The 18,021-nt window shown below is 38.1% G+C and overlaps 1 protein-coding gene across 7 annotated transcripts in view; it reads left to right on the plus strand.

Annotated features, from left to right (window-relative positions):
* Nucleotides 1-18,021, plus strand: part of LOC117408895 (nipped-B-like protein) — a 97,635-nt gene that overhangs the window by 67,963 nt on the left and 11,651 nt on the right. For all 7 annotated transcript variants that reach the window (XM_058995738.1, XM_034014311.3, XM_058995745.1 and 4 more), the window contains 18 exons: nt 74-225; nt 443-523; nt 1,323-1,423; nt 2,151-2,286; nt 2,531-2,613; nt 3,028-3,160; nt 3,364-3,507; nt 4,790-4,876; nt 5,790-6,010; nt 6,298-6,400; nt 6,576-6,674; nt 6,789-6,935; nt 7,533-7,667; nt 8,058-8,156; nt 8,313-8,366; nt 8,580-8,688; nt 10,475-10,611; nt 15,105-15,245. In XM_058995738.1, the coding sequence (XP_058851721.1) occupies nt 74-225; nt 443-523; nt 1,323-1,423; nt 2,151-2,286; nt 2,531-2,613; nt 3,028-3,160; nt 3,364-3,507; nt 4,790-4,876; nt 5,790-6,010; nt 6,298-6,400; nt 6,576-6,674; nt 6,789-6,935; nt 7,533-7,667; nt 8,058-8,156; nt 8,313-8,366; nt 8,580-8,688; nt 10,475-10,611; nt 15,105-15,245 (2,162 nt within the window). The remainder of the gene's footprint in view (nt 1-73; nt 226-442; nt 524-1,322; nt 1,424-2,150; nt 2,287-2,530; nt 2,614-3,027; nt 3,161-3,363; nt 3,508-4,789; nt 4,877-5,789; nt 6,011-6,297; nt 6,401-6,575; nt 6,675-6,788; nt 6,936-7,532; nt 7,668-8,057; nt 8,157-8,312; nt 8,367-8,579; nt 8,689-10,474; nt 10,612-15,104; nt 15,246-18,021) is intronic.

Here is an 18,021-nt window from a genome sequence, read left to right on the forward strand (position 1 = left end):
TTTCATTTATGTGTAAATTAGGTATGTGCTACGCATGCTGCTATTGAGATCTGTGTATTCTTTTTTCAAATAGGTGGTTTGTTGAGTTCCAAAGCGAAGCGGGCAAAGTGCTCAACCCACAAACAGCGGGCAATAGTGATGCTGTACAATAAAGTGTGTGATATTGTAAGCAATATGTCAGAACTCCTGGAGATACAGTTGCTCACTGATACAACAATCCTACAGGTAAGAACCAAATCCTTATTTGAACAGGGTTTCAGGTGGTTATGCTAATTTTCACTTTTTGACATCCAGTCAGTTTTCATATTGAATTGACAGTGACACGTTCTGGTTCTGGTTTTTAAAAAGTTAAGCAACATGGCAGTTATAATAAAAATATGTAATACCAAATGACAACATAAATATTTTCATTTTTCTATGTTTTCTTTTTTCCCATATGTAGGTTTCCTCAATGGGAATTACACCATTTTTCGTAGAAGGCGTCAGTGAGCTGCAGTTGTGTGCCATCAAGTTGGTGACTGCTGTAAGTAACTGTGGCAATGTGCCCCGCCCCTGTGTGCAATTGTGTGTTATGTGTTGTATGTTGCGTGTGTAAATGTTGGTGTATAGATTGGTACACGGGATATAAACGGGTCTGTGTTTCACGTGTGTTTAAAAAGTGTAGATTTGTATTTAGGCACGAGGAGAGCACAAATCACTTCACGTGCTGGTTAAATGTAATATGTGAGCACGGGGTTGCACAGAATTAATTCACGTGCTGGGATTCAAGTGAATAATTAATTTAGTAATTGAATCCCAGCACAACAGTGTATATAGAGACACGTAGCACTCAGTCGGGGGTTGGGTGTTTGGAAGAGGAGAACGGGTGAGAGAGAGAGGAGAAACTAGAAAGTAATATCTAGAAGTGTTTGTACTCACCGTGTTTGTTTGTCTCTCCGTGCACCGTTTGTTTAATGTTAGTCCGTTTTGTTTGTCTTTTTATTTTGGCGTGTAGTGCCGTGTCCTGTTTTTGTCTGTTCAAACCTTTTATTTTCTGTTCTGTTTATTAAATGCTGAACGCGATCACGCGTTCAGCCTCACCAAAACCCCATCTCTCTGTCGTTTGTGTTCCTGTTTCTGGTCTGACGCCACCCACTCCGGCCGTCTTTGTGACAGTAACACATCTACTTATTCAGAACACCCATTCACAATTAATGTATTAAATGTTTGCAATGGGCAAAATCATTGCAAATAGTTCTTATTTGCTGTACAAGTGAATGTTAAACTTACTAAAAATGTACACAATTTGTGGATAATTCATTTTGTAACATTTACCAAAACAGGTGTTCTCACGCTATGAGAAGCATAGACAGTTAATATTGGAGGAGATATTCACATCACTGGCAAGGCTGCCGACAAGTAAGCGAAGTCTGAGGAACTTCAGGTAAGCAGTGCTGCAAATGCCTAAAGATCTGTAAAAATCTGTAAAAAAAAAAAAAAAGATCTGTAAAAAAGAAAAAAAATTGTATATATGGTCATGCAAATAGACTGCTCAGCACTTCAAGAACAGGTTAGATTGCATTGTTTTGCAAGATCCCTCATGTTTAAGTGATACTAGCACTTCAGTCAACCCTTGCAAGCTGCAAAATGAACAGTATGTGATTTATCTTTGTACATAAAATCCAGAAAACAATTTAGGCATCAAAGCCTTTATCAGAATGATCTAAAAACTCGATAATTGTCTGGAGAATGGAGAGATGAAAAGGTTGTTGGAGTAAAGGTGTAAGAGATGACAAATGTCAAGAGGGAGCAGTTAGATAATGAGAGAATAAATAGTTGTATAAAAAGTTGTGAAATGTAGGATTGGAGCCATTGATTAGTTTTGCATAATAAAAGGTCAAAGGGTGGGTAGGTTAGTGTAGAGTAAGAGACAAAGGAAATGTAATTTGCTTAAGAAAAAACTAGGAAATTATTCCTGGTAGCTGTGATGTTTTTTAGGCATTCAAGTTGGTTGAATACAAGGGGTTGTATCAGTATCTGGCTAACTGACTGATGTGGTAGTCAAAGAAATCAAGAGCCAACTTCACCTGGCTGCTGCTTTTTTTTTTTTTTTTTTGCTTTGCCTTTTTTTTCTGTTCATCACGTTAAACTTTTACATGTTGTTTCATCAGGCTGAATAGCAGTGACACTGCCGGAGAGCCTATGTATATACAGATGGTAACTGCTCTAGTTCTTCAGCTTATTCAATGTGTGGTTCACCTGCCATCAGACAAGGATTCTAATGCTGATGATGAGTATGGTAAAAAGGTACAATGCTGCTTATTCATTCTGCACTGATCACATACATGCCATATTTTTTGTTATAAAAACTACTATTTAAGAACTTTTTGTAAATGCAATGTAATTGGTATAGCATATTTCTGTTTGAGCTATATATAGCTTGAAGATGTATAACTGTTCAAGGGAGTTATAACTGCATCAGTCAGATATTACATTTGTATCAAATGTTTGGGAAAAGTACCATTTAGAAAATGTGTTTGATATTTTGCAGGTTGATCAAGATGTTCTAATTACAAATTCTTATGAAACTGCAATGAGGACAGCACAGAACTTTCTTTCAGTCTTTCTAAAAAAGTAAGAATTGCATTATTTTAATGTATGTAGTACCAGTATTTAATGGTTTACATTTGTAAGTATGTTATGGGGTAGGGTGAACAGGCCAATAGGCTACTACGATCAACTATTTTTTAACATTTTATTAATAAATAAGAGCTGCATGGGTATTTATTGGACCCATCCAAAGAATCTTTTCTCCAGTTGACAAAAAATGGTAAGGATTTTTTTAGCACAAGTTATATGGAGTATCTTATTCTGGGTATTATTGAAGTGCTTGTCTGCTATTTGACAACAAACTGATGTACATGGAGGGTGCTTTTGGCAAATATTTCTGCCTCCAGAATATATTTCAAGTAATGTTGGATTGAACATTTCATTTTGTATTCTCAGCTTCAGTTTTGTATTTTTTAAACTTGTTGCTTTTATTTACAGGTGTGGAAGCAAGCAGGGCGAAGAGGATTACAGGCCGCTGTTTGAGAATTTTGTGCAGGATCTATTATCTACTGTGAACAAGCCAGAGTGGCCAGCTGCTGAGTTATTGCTCAGTCTTCTGGGCAGGCTGCTGGTAAGTCAATCATATAAATATCACATGACAGGTGGTAATCTGACTACATATCATAATTAGTTTAATAACCGTTTACCTTACCTGCTTAGTTTAAAAATGCACTAACACTTGTAGGTCATGTTTAATGTGTTGAATATAATTTTAATGTTGTTTGTTTTAGAAATTATAAGCTTGATTTTAAACATTGTTTCTGTTTTCTCCAGGTGCACCAGTTCAGTAACAAGCAAACAGAGATGGCCCTGAGAGTGGCATCCCTTGATTATCTTGGTACAGTTGCAGCAAGGCTCAGGAAGGATGCTGTGACAAGTAAAATGGATCAGAGCACCATAGATCGCATACTGAAAGAGGTACATTTAATATGCATATATTGCATTTTCAAATGACTGATGCAGTATGTACATTTTAACAATAGTTTAAAATGTTTTAGTGGTTTAAAATGGGTTTAAGTTGCATTTTATACTCTCAACCATTTAGAGTTGTTCTGGTAGTTTTACCAGAACGATGTATCAAAGACCTATTCAAATAAATACAGCACAAAACCTGTCTAATCCAGCCCCTCTACATACCAGCATTCGTATAATTTGGCATGATCTTTGGGTCATGACCAAATCCTTATTGAAATGAAGGGTGTGTGATAACCTCTACAATTCGGAACCTATCTATTCTGGAATCTTCTGCCTGAAATCAATGTAAATCTCATTGTGCAATCCTGCACCAGGTCATGTGATATTTTTTATAAGTTTAAAACTAGTATATAAAAAGATGTTGCTTATATACTCACATGTCCCTCTGGCGCCATTCTGAATTGTTCAGGAGCTATCTCTTGAAAGAAAGTTTGTGCTTCTCCAAAAATCTGAACGTTTACCAAAACACAAAAATAGCTAATTGAAAAATTCAAAATCACAAGGCAAACTTTCAGACATTTTGAAAAGATGTCTACATAAAAGCAACACAAAACCTGACTGTCAGCAGTGTTTGAGTTCTCATGCATGCGCAGGTACAGTAGGAACAAGTGAACATCATTCTGTGGGAATGGTTTAAACAAGCTCATGCTAATAACAGGTGAATTATTTGTTGAGATATTGTTGTTTAAAGTTTGCTGAGGCATTATTATGTTATACTTTTTTTATATTAACTCTGTAATCCAGCACACTGTCTAATCCGGCACAAATATCGAGTCCCAAGCAATGCTGTATTGTACACAGTTTACTGTAGTTACTCTGGAGTTGGGTTGAAGTCTGATTCCTAGATTTGCACTTTGCTTTCTTTTAGTTTTGTGTCTGAGAGGTGTCTGCTTGGTGTGAACAGTAGGTTTTTTTTCATTGCAGGTGGCAAAAATCATATAGGTGTATTAAGTTTTACACCGAAAATGGTGTAAAAACTATGTAAGGCTTTGTAACAATTGGGATCAGATGTGCTCAGTGGTTTATCATGGAAAAGAATATGGACATTTTAAAACCTGTGCCTCTGGGAATTAACACTTAGACCAGTCAGTCACTACACTTTTTAATCTTGAAAGAAAAAAAGCCCTTTAAACCTACAAATGGGGGTTTAAAATTTAAAAGGCTCTCCTACCCTACTTGATTCTATGATCACACTACTGTCTCTTTAACTCCTTCTGTAATGCAGTCACCGGGAACCGATGAGATACAGCAGTTACAGAAGGCCTTGCTAGATTACCTGGATGTAAATGCAGAAACGGATCCATCTTTGGCTGTACGTATTTTGTCATGTGTTGCTTTTTTTAATTGAATCTTAACCCTTTGCGGTCCTATGTCGGACCTGGTCCAACATTGCAATTATTCCTATCCGGTCCAGCGTTGGACCCTGTCCAACATCATCAAAAAGACGCAAAAAACGGGTTTCTAGTCCTTTTTTCTCCGGAAAAAGCCGAGAAAACCATTCAATGGCCAAGTGGGAGTGACAGGAGCCGAGACAAGCCGCAAAAAAAAAAAAGGGCGTATCTCATGATTAGTCATACTTGCCCCTGGCATCAGATTACGGCGGCCATAAGGAAACAAGCTGGCTGACTGCATCAGCGCTCAGAGAATATCACGAACATTCGCAGACCTTTTTTGAGATGTTATAGTAATAAAATAATGACTTGGATCGCATTATTGAGGCGTTTGGTGATAAAACGAGTGATCAGGAGATGATTGATCTGTATATACGACTTATATTATTATTATTATTATTATTATTATTATTATTATTATTATTATTATTTATTTATTAGCATATGTGAAAGCTAGAGCGAACGAAAGGGTGGGGCAGGGCTGGAGATGCCTAGTGAGTGCTTTGTTGATATGCAGGGCCTTTTAAACCCATTTGACTGTGGGGAAAAAAAATACTTCTAAACAGCGCGTCTAAAATTAACTGCGCGTGTGAAAATAAATTGGACCTGATGCGCCTGACACGCACTTAATAAATGGACTGCAAAGGGTTAAACATTGATTAATTCGACTATTGATGCACATTTAAGTATAAAATATTGTCCAATTTTTTTAATATATATTTACTTATTACTGTTCTTAACGGACAGACTTATACAATATTTGTTAGATAACAGCAGTTTAGAATTTACAAAAAATGATCATCTGTGTAATTCAACATTTTCGTCTAATTTTAGTTTTCCCGGAAGTTCTACATTGCACAGTGGTTCCGGGACACTACAACTGAGACAGAAAAAGCAATGAGGTCACAGAACCAAAAAGATGAAGATTCGTCCGAGGGGGCGCATCATGCAAGAGACATAGAAACAACAGGAGATATCATGCAAAAAGCAGAGGCTCGGAAGAAGTGTCTTCGATCCATCATTAAAACTACACCATCTAAGTTTAGCACGTTAAAGTATGTTTGTTGCATCAAAGTTGTAATTTTAAAATTATCTTTTTGCCTCACTTTCTTCCTTAAACATATTCATTAAACATAGGTCAATTTGTTAGCTAAAATTCTGGTCAAAACAAAACCTTTCCCTGACCTTTGTTAAAGATTTGACTTTGTATTAAGACTTGGAAAGTTTACAGTCATGTAAAGTGAATGCCAAAAGTGTAGCATGAGCCAAAAGCACAATTAGTTTATTGACTCTTGTTTCATTCTTGAATGTATCTTTGTAATTGTTTCACATGTGTTCACAGAATGAATTCTGATTCTGTGGACTATGAGGATTCTTGCCTGATTGTCCGATATTTGGCCTCTATGAGGCCGTTTGCACAGAGCTTCGATATTTATTTAACACAGGTGAGTGGCGTTTATTTCCTAGTAGAAATAAAACAGAATAAATGAGTCATGAAGTAGATATCTTTTTGTGCACCGCATTGTCTGTCTTCAGTTATTCCTGCTGAGCTGCTTCTCATCAAAACATGTGATCAAATTTGTTTATCAATTATGTACTGTTGTATTGTGCACTTTTTAGATTCTTCGTGTTCTGGGAGAGAATGCAATTGCTGTTCGAACTAAAGCCATGAAATGTCTGTCTGAGGTTGTCGCTGTGGACCCTAGCATTCTGGCCAGGGTATGTTTCTTAATAAATAAAGTCTAATGTTCATATCATTATCCTTCTAGAAACAATATAGAGAAAGTACTGCATGCAGTAAGTGACTATTTATTTATTTTTATTTTTTTACAGCTCGACATGCAGCGTGGCGTCCATGGACGGTTAATGGATAACTCCACAAGTGTGCGAGAGGCAGCAGTGGAGTTACTTGGGCGATTTGTGTTAAGTCGTCCACAGCTTACTGAGCAGTATTATGATATGCTGATAGAGAGGATACTGGTATGTGAGTTTTATCCTGGTGTTCAGTTAAGTTGAAAATATCACAAGACAAGTGCACTTTTCAGAAGTCTAGTTAGAATTGCAAGCGAGAATGTAAACATGTAAACCCTTCGTGTAGGTGTGTCTTTACTGTTTAAACTGTCACTGGACTTGGTATTTATTGTAGTATTTTATCTGTCTTTCTAATTAACATGTTCACATACAGTGGTGTCCAAAATATCAGAGCGAGAGATAGTATAATAAATTCATTTACAAAACTAGTAAAAGATTTTAGTTATACAGAAGGTTACACGATTTTCAGCTGGATTTGTGATATTACCAAGCTCCCTGAAGTTTCTGAATGTGACATTGTAAGGGAAAGTTCACAAAGTGTACTAAAGTTCACTTTAGGTAAATTTTCAAAGGCACAATGTCAACACCTAGTGGATTCAAAGAGAATTGCCTTTGTTGTGATTTTGCTGTAGCTGTTATTTCCAAATGACATAAAAATGTAATAAGCCTACAGGAATGATTGTCCTAATGTTCAAATAGTGTCTATATGTATTGTTTGTTGAATTATAGAACAAATGTAATAATTGTGATCTTTTTCTTTAACAGGACACCGGTATCAGTGTAAGAAAGAGGGTGATAAAGATCCTTCGTGATATCTGCCTTGAACAGCCGACTTTTAGCAAAGTTACAGAGATGTGTGTGAAAATGATTCGCAGAGTGAACGATGAAGAAGGCATTAAGGTATGATTACCTTGACATTCATATTTCCAGATATTGGTAAAGTGTTCTACAGTTGCTGCACTGACAGAAATAAAAAATAAATTAACATAAAGGTCTCTAGGCCAAAAGAGTTCTGCTTCCTGCACTTGTCCATTGGTTCAGTTGAACACAGTTTGGCTCGCATGCAAAGAATAACAGAGTAATGAGACTAGCTTTTTCCAATTGTTGGCGCAGCAGTAAATATTAAGCTAACAATTCTTTTTGTAATGTTCATATTAATTACCCAGTTTATTCTTTTTTAGTCTTGCCTGTTAAGTGTATAGGTAATGTAGTTGCAATAATTACACCTGCAACAGGTCTGAGAATATGCATCTGTATGTATCTTACAGCCCTCTTTCCTTCCTTTGACAGAAACTAGTAAACGAAACATTCCAGAAGCTTTGGTTTACTCCCACTCCCAGCCACGATAAGGATGCTATGACCAGAAAAATACTCAACATTACAGATGTGGCAAGTCAAACTTTTTACCCTTGATATAGCTGTACAGTATACAACAATCATGGTATTGAAAGTAAATGTTTTGTTATAGATGCAGTTACTATTTTTGTATTAAAATATTGATATATTTGGAGCCTTCAATCATTGTAAAAATGTGTTTCCTGTCAGGTTGCTGCTTGCAAAGATACTGGTTATGACTGGTTTGAACAGCTTCTTCAGAATGTAAGTATCGCTTCTTCTAATGATGATTTGCTATAACAAATTGTTTATATATTTCCATGAGACAATGCTTAGTTAGTTATTTCGTTATTAAATTAAATACAATTAAGTAATTTAACTGAAGTGAGAGTTGTCTTATTTATTTTGTGTGACTAATATTTGTTGAGTCTTTTCCAATACTATGTTTTTTTCTAAACTAGAAATTATTTATTGCAGTTGTTGAAGTCAGAGGAGGATGCCTCTTACAAACCAGCAAAGAAAGCCTGTGTACAGCTTGTAGACAATCTAGTGGAGCACATCCTTAAGTACGAAGAATCTCTAGCTGGTATGCAGTTTTTTTCTTCCCATCCACTGTAATACAAAGACTTGTAGATGCTCATATTTGATATGTGTTACCTTTTTCTGTCATACAAGATCCAAAAAGGAATTGGACTAAAAGGTGTAGTTTCTGTTACAAATTAATTTAAAACTAAGAAAATAGACAGCACTTTTAATCAGACTGAGTTTTTTTTCTTTCTATGTTCTAACTGTTGACAGGTGTGTAAGTAATCAAGGAAGATTAACTTCAATAAGTTAATCACCATTCTGTGTTGCAGTCGTGTTTAAGCGATAGTGCCTGTCGATGAAAGCTCTACTGTGTGGCAGTTGACCGCGACAGTTTACATGTCCTGAGCCTTCATAGAGAGGGTACCATTGCAATTAGAAAACAATTTTTCTCATTATTTTCTTTAAAAATAAAACTTTAAAACCTAGATTTACCTTGAAGTAGTAATGATTTGTCAAGTACTCTTTCACTGAGAAATGTTTTAGGAACATAATCCTGAACACATAATTAGAGAAACAAACATAACTTTATTAAACAAATATATTTGCTTACAGTTTCTGGACAGTGCCAAATAACTGAATGGAGCAATATTAACTGTATGTGGCTGAGTTTGTTGTTGAAAGCGCTGAGCTCCAGTCGAGCTGACAGATTTGTTATTGGCTGATTTGACAGTTACGGATACAGGACTGGTTGCATTCTTCGGTGTGAAGTATTGATTAGCTGGTTTTGGTGTATAATGAAATATTTTTGGACCAGTTGTGTTTTTTGTGTATTATTTGCTGTCCAGTAAATGTGAACTGAGCTTTCATTACGACAAATCAAAATAAAAAAAGCTGTCGTGCAAGTTTGATTTCACTGTCTAATAGAAGCCCTCTAGAGCTGGAAGCTGATTGGCTGATGGTACTGAATCGTTTTCTAATAAATATAAATACATCTTCTTGACAACTTGTAACTTTCAGAATTTATAGAAAACATTGTTTATGCAATTAGGTGGCCATGACAGAACAGTTGTGACTCAAGTATGCAAACATCTCAAAAAGGACCCTGTGGTGTGTGTAGGGCAGCAGTGTGGAGTAGTGGTTAGGGCTCTGGACTCTTGACCGGAGGGTTGTGGGTTCAATCCCCAGTGGGGGACACTGCTGTTGTACCCTTGAGCAAGGTACTTTACCTAGATTGCTCCAGTATAAACCCAACTGTATAAATGGGTAATTGTATGTAAAAATAATGTGATATCTGTATAATGTGATATCTGTATAATGTGAAATAATGTATAATGTGATATCTTGTAACAATTGTAAGTCGCCCTGGATAAGGGCGTCTGCTAAGAAATAAATAATAATAATAATAATAATAATAATAATAATAATAATAATAATAATAATAATAATAGTTTGACAGCTAGCTTGAGAATTGGAACTATAGAACAAAGGACAGTAAAAGCCTCATTGTAGCTGCAGCAACTAGATTTCTTAAATTAATTGGACGAATGGGCAAGATCATCCCAAAAATAGAACTGGATCACAGCCTAAAAAGTATTTACTCTTTTGCGTAAACAGTTTATACGCAGACTATTACAAACAAAATAGTCCACCACTTCAGAGCAAACCTCCGTATACAGGAAGAAAAAATTAACATGCCTTTAAAACCTCACTAAACTTGTTTTATTTGAAATACAATATGTTAGAAATGTGCAACATTTTAACAATGTACAGGATCACTTTCCAGTCCATGGAAACATGTAAAGAGAACCACATTATATATTGACAACTTTTTCCCAATTTTTTAGATTCTGAAAACAAAGGAGTGAACTCCAACCGCCTGGTGGCATGTATTACCACTCTGTATTTGTTCAGTAAGATCAGGGCACAGCTTATGGTGAAACATGCAATGACCATGCAGCCATACCTCACCACCAAGTGCAACGTAAGTATGAGATTGCTTTTGTAAAGAAACTCAGGTTGAAACAAATGTGACTTTACCACCCAAAAAGCACATATGAATATTCGAATTGGCTAAACCAAAACCTTGCCATAACATAACTAAATCGATTGAGGTACTAGGCTAAATTAAAAAGTAAAAAGCATAAATTGGCAATAAATAAATCATTCTAATGTATTTGTAGTACTTTGAGCCACCTTGTGGCTTTGTGTTATAATTACATAATTTGTTTGGAATTTTAGAAAATTCTAAAGGAAGTACTTGTTAATGGGGAAGTTGTTATATTGAGAATATGTGGTAGATTACAAAAACGTATTCCTGTTCAATTTAAAACTGCTTATTTTCTGCAAATTAAAGAATGTATTTATTGTGACTTTTAAAAGAAATTGTTGGTATTCTATGAAAGCTTAATTTTTATATTTTTTTGTATAAGCATTTAATCTTGCTTGTACAAATTAAATGATCCCTGAATAAAAGGTTAATAAGAGATGGCCCATGCAAGGCTTAACCTGACAAATCCACAGAACATCAGATTTTGAATGTACAGCTATGGCCAAAAGTTTTGCATTACTCTAAATGATCTAATTTTGCTTCATAAAGTTGAATGAAACCCGCTGAATAATGTTACATTAACATATTGAATTATATCCTGCGGATGAAATGTTAAATCAGTGTCCTATTGTGACTCTGCATATAATGCACAGTTCACAGCCTACCTCTAAAGCACTTTGTGGTGGTGGTCCACTATGAAAGGCACGATATAAAAAGAAAGATATTATATTATATATTACATATCGCTTTGTAGTTTTTCACATACCGTATTACTTAGAATTTGAGACGCAGCCCAAATTTCCCACCCTCAACTGAGGAAAACTCAAATAAAGATGCATTTACTCATAAGAAAATAAGTATGGAGGCAGTTTGTAGCCGTCTGCTGTCACACAGAGCATTACAGTTATACGCTGCTTCTCATTTCCAGTTGTGATTACTCACACCTGTTTTTCTCCCTTTTTGTGAACTGTGGTATTGCTTGGCAAGTAGAAAAATATGGAGGTCTGATTTAGAACTGAGCCTAATAACATAACACTGAAATTGTAAAAGCTTCTGTTCAAATTCCTCAGGAAGCTAATGATGCTTTGTGACAGGGAGCACCCTGTCGCTGGTTCAGCTGCGCTGCTGCTGTGGTAGACAGGAAGGCTTGCCCGGAGCTAAGCTGATCGGGAGGTCCTGATTGGCTGTTTAAGAACGCAGCAGCGCCAGTTCGAGGCTATTGCACCACGGTCATAGCTACACAGGCGGGCGCTGAGTGAAAGCTTGCTTTGTTTACATCGAGGAGGAGAGCGTCCACTCCGCAGGATAGTTGTTTGCTGTTTGTGTACTCTGGCAGTCACATCTTTTGTTGCCGATTTGTAATACACACATCACTATACTGCACACTATGCTGCCATTTTTGGGAAGAAAAAAATTAGTTTTAAACGTGCCTCTTATTCGAAGGAATATGGTACTTAATGAAAAACTGGCAAATTGAAGAATGTGACATTTTGAAATCCTAACATGAAAACATATGATTTCCGAAAAGACGTCCTAAGCTTGACGTGTTACTTAATTAAAATAATCAAAAGATGACAATTAGAAGTGGTAACAAGTAGATTCAAGCTATATAAGCATGATTTTTACATAGATTTTGTAAGTTCAGAGCACACCACGTTGCAGTTCATAAGGAGGTTTTAACAGCTGTCAGATAGCCAACAGAGGTTATGCCAGCCAAAGCATAGAATCTAGGATCATCCAAAAATATAAGACGCCTGGAAGCTGTAAAGCTGCCCCCAGGTCTGGACGCCCAAAAGTCAGCACTGCTCGCCAGGATCGCCACCTATTCATTCAAGTTTTACCAAAGGGGACAGCTATGAACAAGGACTGCTATCTGAAAACACTCCAAGACCAGCTCCTTCCTACTGTTTGGAACCATTTTCCCAATGGTAATTTCTACTTCCAAGATGATGGAGCCCCTTGCCATTGAGACAAACAAGTGAAGAAACTGTTAGAAGACTGATAGGGGTCTGATAGGACAGCAAATCAGAAAGTCAACCATGCAACTGACACAAACTGAAATCAAGTGTAAACGATGCATGGAGGAATCTAAACATAACTCCACCCTTCAGTGCCTCATTGAGCCCATTCCTGAGAGGATTAAAGAAGCCTTTAAACACAATGGAATGTACTGCAAATACCAAGTACGACTATTATGGCTTCCGGTAGACTTTTGCGATATCATTTTGTAGTTTCTTTGATTTACATGATGTTAAATAAAAGATCTAAATTGGTTTTATTTATTTTATTTTTATTTTTTTTAAATTAAGTCTCAATCCTACAATCCTAGGGTGATGCAAAACTTTTGGCAATAATTGTATATACAGCTCTGGAAAAAATTAAGAGACCACTGCAAAATTATCAGTTTCTCTGGTTTTACTATTTATAGGTATGTGTTTGGGTAAAATATACATTTTTGTTTTATTCTATAAACTACTGACAACATTTCTCTCAAATTCCAAATAAAAATATTGTCATTTAGAGCATTTATTTGCAGAACATGACAACTGGTCAGAATAACAAAAAAGATGCAGTGTTGTCAGACCTCGAATAATGCAAAGAAAATAAGTTCATATTCATTTTTAAACAACACAATACTAATGTTTTAACTTAGGAAGAGTTCAGAAATCAATATTTGGTGGAATAACCCTGATTTTCAAGCACAGCTTTCATGCGTCTTGGCATGCTCTCCACCAGTCTTTTACATTGATGTTGGGTGACTTTATGCCACTCCTGGCGCAAAAATTCAAGCAGCTCAGCTTTGTTTGATGGCTTGTGACCATCCATCTTCCTCTTGATCACATTCCAGAGGTTTTCAATGGGGTTCAGGTCTGGAGATTGGGCTGGCCATGACAGGGTCTTGATCTGGTGTTCCTCCATCCACACCTTGATTGACCTGGCTGTGTGGCATGGAGCATTGTCCTGTTGGAAAAACCAATCCTCAGAGTTGGGGAACATTGTCAGAGCAGAAGGAAGCAAGTTTTCTTCCAGGACAACCTTGTACTTGGCTTGATTCATGCCAAATCTGCCCGATTCCAGCCTTGCTGAAGCACCCCCAGATGAGTCCAATTTTCAGCAAGGCTGGAATCGGGCAGCTTTGGCTTTATGCCAGGAGTGGCATAAAGTCACTGTAACAAAGACGGCCGGAGTGGGTGGCGTCAGACCAGAGCCAGGAAATAAACAGACAGAGATTTGGGGTTTGGTGAAGCTGAGCGAATGCTTTCGCTCAGCATTTAATAACAGAACAGAAAATAAAAGGTTTGAAACAACAAAACACAGCACAAAACAGGACACGGCACTTGTAGCCAAAATAAACAGACGAACAAAACGGACTAGACAGTGCACAGACAGACAAACAAAACACGGTGAGCAGATAACACTAATATTTACGCTTTTTCACTTTTAGTTACTCCTTCTCTCTCTCCCGTTCTCCACTCACCGAACACCTAACCCCGAGTGATTGCTACGTGTCTCTATATATACTGTTGTGCTGGGATTCAATTACTAATTAATTATTCACTTGAATCCCAGCACGTGAATTAATTCTGTGCAACCCCGTGCTTACATATTACATTTAACCAGCACGTGAAGTGATTTGTGCTCTCCTCGTGCCTAAATACAAATCTACACTTTTTAAATACACGTGAAACTCAGACCCGTTTATATCCCGTGTACCAATCTATACACCAACATTTAACACACGCACGCAACATACAACACATAATAAGCACACAGGGGCGGGGCACATTGCCACAGTCACCCAACATCAATGTGAAAGACTGGTGGAGAGCATGCCAAGACGCATGAAAGCTGTGCTTGAAAATCAGGGTTATTCCACCAAATATTGATTTCTGAACTCTTCCGAAGTTAAAACACTAGTATTGTGTTGTTTAAAAATGAATATGAACTTATTTTCTTTGCATTATTCGAGGTCTGACAACACTGCATCTTTTTTGTTATTTTGACCAGTTGTCATTTTTTGCAAATAAATGCTCTAAATGACAATATTTTTATTTGGAATTTGGGAGAAATGTTGTCAGTAGTTTATAGAATAAAACCAAAATGTTCATTTTACCCAAACACATACCTATAAATAGTAAAACCAGAGAAACTGATAATTTTGCAGTGGTCTCTTAATTTTTTCCAGAGCTGTATATGAATGTGTGATCACAAAAGGGAAACAGACTCATTCAGATGCAGTAATAAAGCAACATTTCCAGTAAGGTAACTATTCTTTTGTTCAAAACCTAAAAATGTATGTTCAAACCTCAGTTCTCATGATGTCAATGTGCCTTCTACCAAATAGGCAATGGGAGAAGTTTCAGGTCCAAGAATTGTCAGTTCAAGTTTTATATTGTGATGTGAATATATCGTTTTTATTGTTACAGACTCAGAGTGATTTCCTTGTCATCTGTAATGTTGCAAAGATTTTGGAGCTGGTAGTACCATTGATGGAGCATCCCAGTGAAACATTCCTTGCTACTATTGAGGAAGATCTCATGAAACTCATCATTAAATATGGCATGACAGTAAGTGACTCAGAAACCCATTTTACTTTTGATGTGTACTCTTAAATAATGAGTATTTAGTGTTGGTTTCACAATTGCTACATATATTGTCAGTTCTCCTGTTTCTTACCTTTTTCTAAGATGTTTAATTGTCACTGTTATGGTGTACAGTAGGTTCCCTGAAAAGTCCCTGCTACGGCAGTAAACTTGCAGCACCTCGAACCACTTCACAGTGTACGGCGGTTATTGTTCGGTGCAGCTTTGTGTAAAACCAATACTTTTTTCCCAGCAGGTTGCGCCAGAGAGCTTTTACAAATGTAATATGCTGTATCCAGTTACATAACAAGATGATCCCTTTCAAGTACAAAATGTAACCATTACCGAATGGGTATTTACCTCCTAAAGACCTGAAATCTGAGTAAGGTATATGAAAGCTGCACAGCCAAGCCTGTGGCGCAGTCATGTCCATCCCCAAGGGTATAAAGGATGCGCGCACAGGTCTCTGCCATTTTTCCTTTCAAGAATTGACAGGAGAGCCTATTCAGATCAGTACTTGTTGCTTTTTCTGCAACAGATTTTTGCATTTATTGTGTTTTTACACAAATTATATGTGATTATTAAAAGTAAACTAATTAAGCATATTTGTGCACTACAGCCTGCTGTTTGTTACGTCCTGCTACGGCCTTGTGCCCTGCATTAAGCCAGTGGCTTGAGTCGCTCCTTCCCAGGGATCAAGCAACGTAAGTCGGCTGACTTTGTGCTCTCCCCCCAGGCTGCAATAGCTCCGGCTGGAGTTATTTTATTCTCATTTTGGCTTCAGACAAAATTACAAGATGGATCACAGAAACTAAGCATAGGCCTGTCTGCATTGTGTGCTGCGGCACAAGCGTAGGGAGAACAGGTGTTGGGTTCAGCAGTGCTGCACAGGACCAAGAGTCTGCTTCGGTTGTGGTTGTTTGCAATCTCAATCTGGCTACAGCTCCTGCTGTTTCCTGGTCAGTGGACACCCTATATAAGGTGCACGATATGGAGAAGCTGGGCCTAATTTAGTGCTCCTGTCCAAGGACGCTGTCTGCCCCAACAAACAGAAGTCTCGGAGGTGATCCTCAAGCATGCCAATTTAGACAGTGCATTTGCCACACGGATTGGCAACTTTTAATAGTATTCTGGTAGCCTACCAGTCTTATTTGCTGAGGTCCCTCTCTGACAGCCACAGGCCCTCAACACCACAACTGGATGAGCTGCGCCTGGTTAATAAGAACCTCCTCCGTCAGTCAAAATTGAATGGGCAGGCTGTAGGTAGAAACCGGGCTTCGCTGGTAGCCGCACGCAGGCTCTCACCACGTGCGGAAATCCACGAAGGAGCTGGTGCGCTTGCTTCCCAAGCAACCACCCCCAGTGCGCAAATCAGCGGCAAACTGGCGCCCTAGGCCCCAGCAGCCTCATAGACCGGCACAGCCATCTGCACATGATGCCTGAGGTGGTGTTCAGAACTGGCCTGTGGCTGCTTGTCACAGAGGCTATAATAGGTTCCACCACACAGCGCAGAGACAGAAGCCATGCATCAGGCTGAAGGGTTTGCTCCCACAGGCCCAGGTCCCCTTTTCAGGGAGCCATCTGGAGTATTGGCGTCGGTGCACCACGGACATCTGAGTTCGCAATTTTTGCAGGACCTGTTACCTACATTAATGGTTTATCTGGCAGCTGTTTCAGCTTGCCATTTCAAAATTGACTCGGTCTCTCCAGGAGCTCACTTTACAGCGAGGCAATTTTTATTTCACAAAGTGGCTTTCTTGCTTGCAATCACCTCCGCAAAGCGGATGAGTGAGATGCAGACATTCTCAATTGAGAAAGCCGGCTTCATTTTTGCAGAAGCCAGGACAAGGGTTACGCTCCGTACCAATCCTGCTTTTTTGCCGAAGACTATCAGCATTTCATGACAACCAGTCTGTGGAATTGGAGGCTTTATATCCACCTCCTTTCCAGTCTGATAGAGAGCGCCAGCTCCATACGCTCTGTCCAGTGCGGGCCCTAGCGTATTATGTTGACGGGACAGAAAGTTGGAGGCAGTGCTTTGAAAAACAAAGTAAAGATACAAAGAAATTAACCCTGTGCTCAAACTTAGAAAACCACATGAAAATTAGCATCAGGGATTAGGATACTGGGAGATTTTAACTGTGTGTGTGCATTGCTATGTGGTGGTGTTTACTTATTAATTTCATTTTCATTACCTATTGAGGTACTGTGAATGAGTGGCTTGCAGTGCGCAGGTGTAGTGGTGATGCAGTGCTCTAGAACAGACACACACAAGACAGTTCACAATGAAACAGCTCTTTATTGATGCCCAGCATGTCAACAACTCTTTTAAATAATACGCACAGGCTCTATACACCAATGTGTATTGCACCGTGCAAAAGGAGGGTTACAGTCCCGAAATAATAAGACACTTTAATCAACACAAGCACAGACACGGACACTTCTCCTCAAAGTGGGTGCTCTAGTGCAGGTGCGTGGTGAAGGACAGTCACAGGTGATTCAGTGGTGCAGTGTAGTCTGGGGTTTGTTGCTGGCGTGTAGCGACAGCTCCTGGTTTGTCTTGGCCATCTAGTGAGAACAAACAATGATAATCAGACTGACAAACAAACAAAACACTCACGGTCCTTTTGGCGTTTTTAGTTTCTCTTTCACGGTCCTTGCAGTTTACCCATAAACCAAAGAACATATTGCTGGGACCACTTCCCCTAAATACCCTCCGTCACGCCCTCTTTCGGTGCCATGGCCAATCACGTCTCTTTCA

This window comes from Acipenser ruthenus, chromosome 2 (genome assembly GCF_902713425.1).
Source record: "Acipenser ruthenus chromosome 2, fAciRut3.2 maternal haplotype, whole genome shotgun sequence".
Taxonomy (NCBI): Eukaryota; Metazoa; Chordata; class Actinopteri; order Acipenseriformes; family Acipenseridae; genus Acipenser; species Acipenser ruthenus.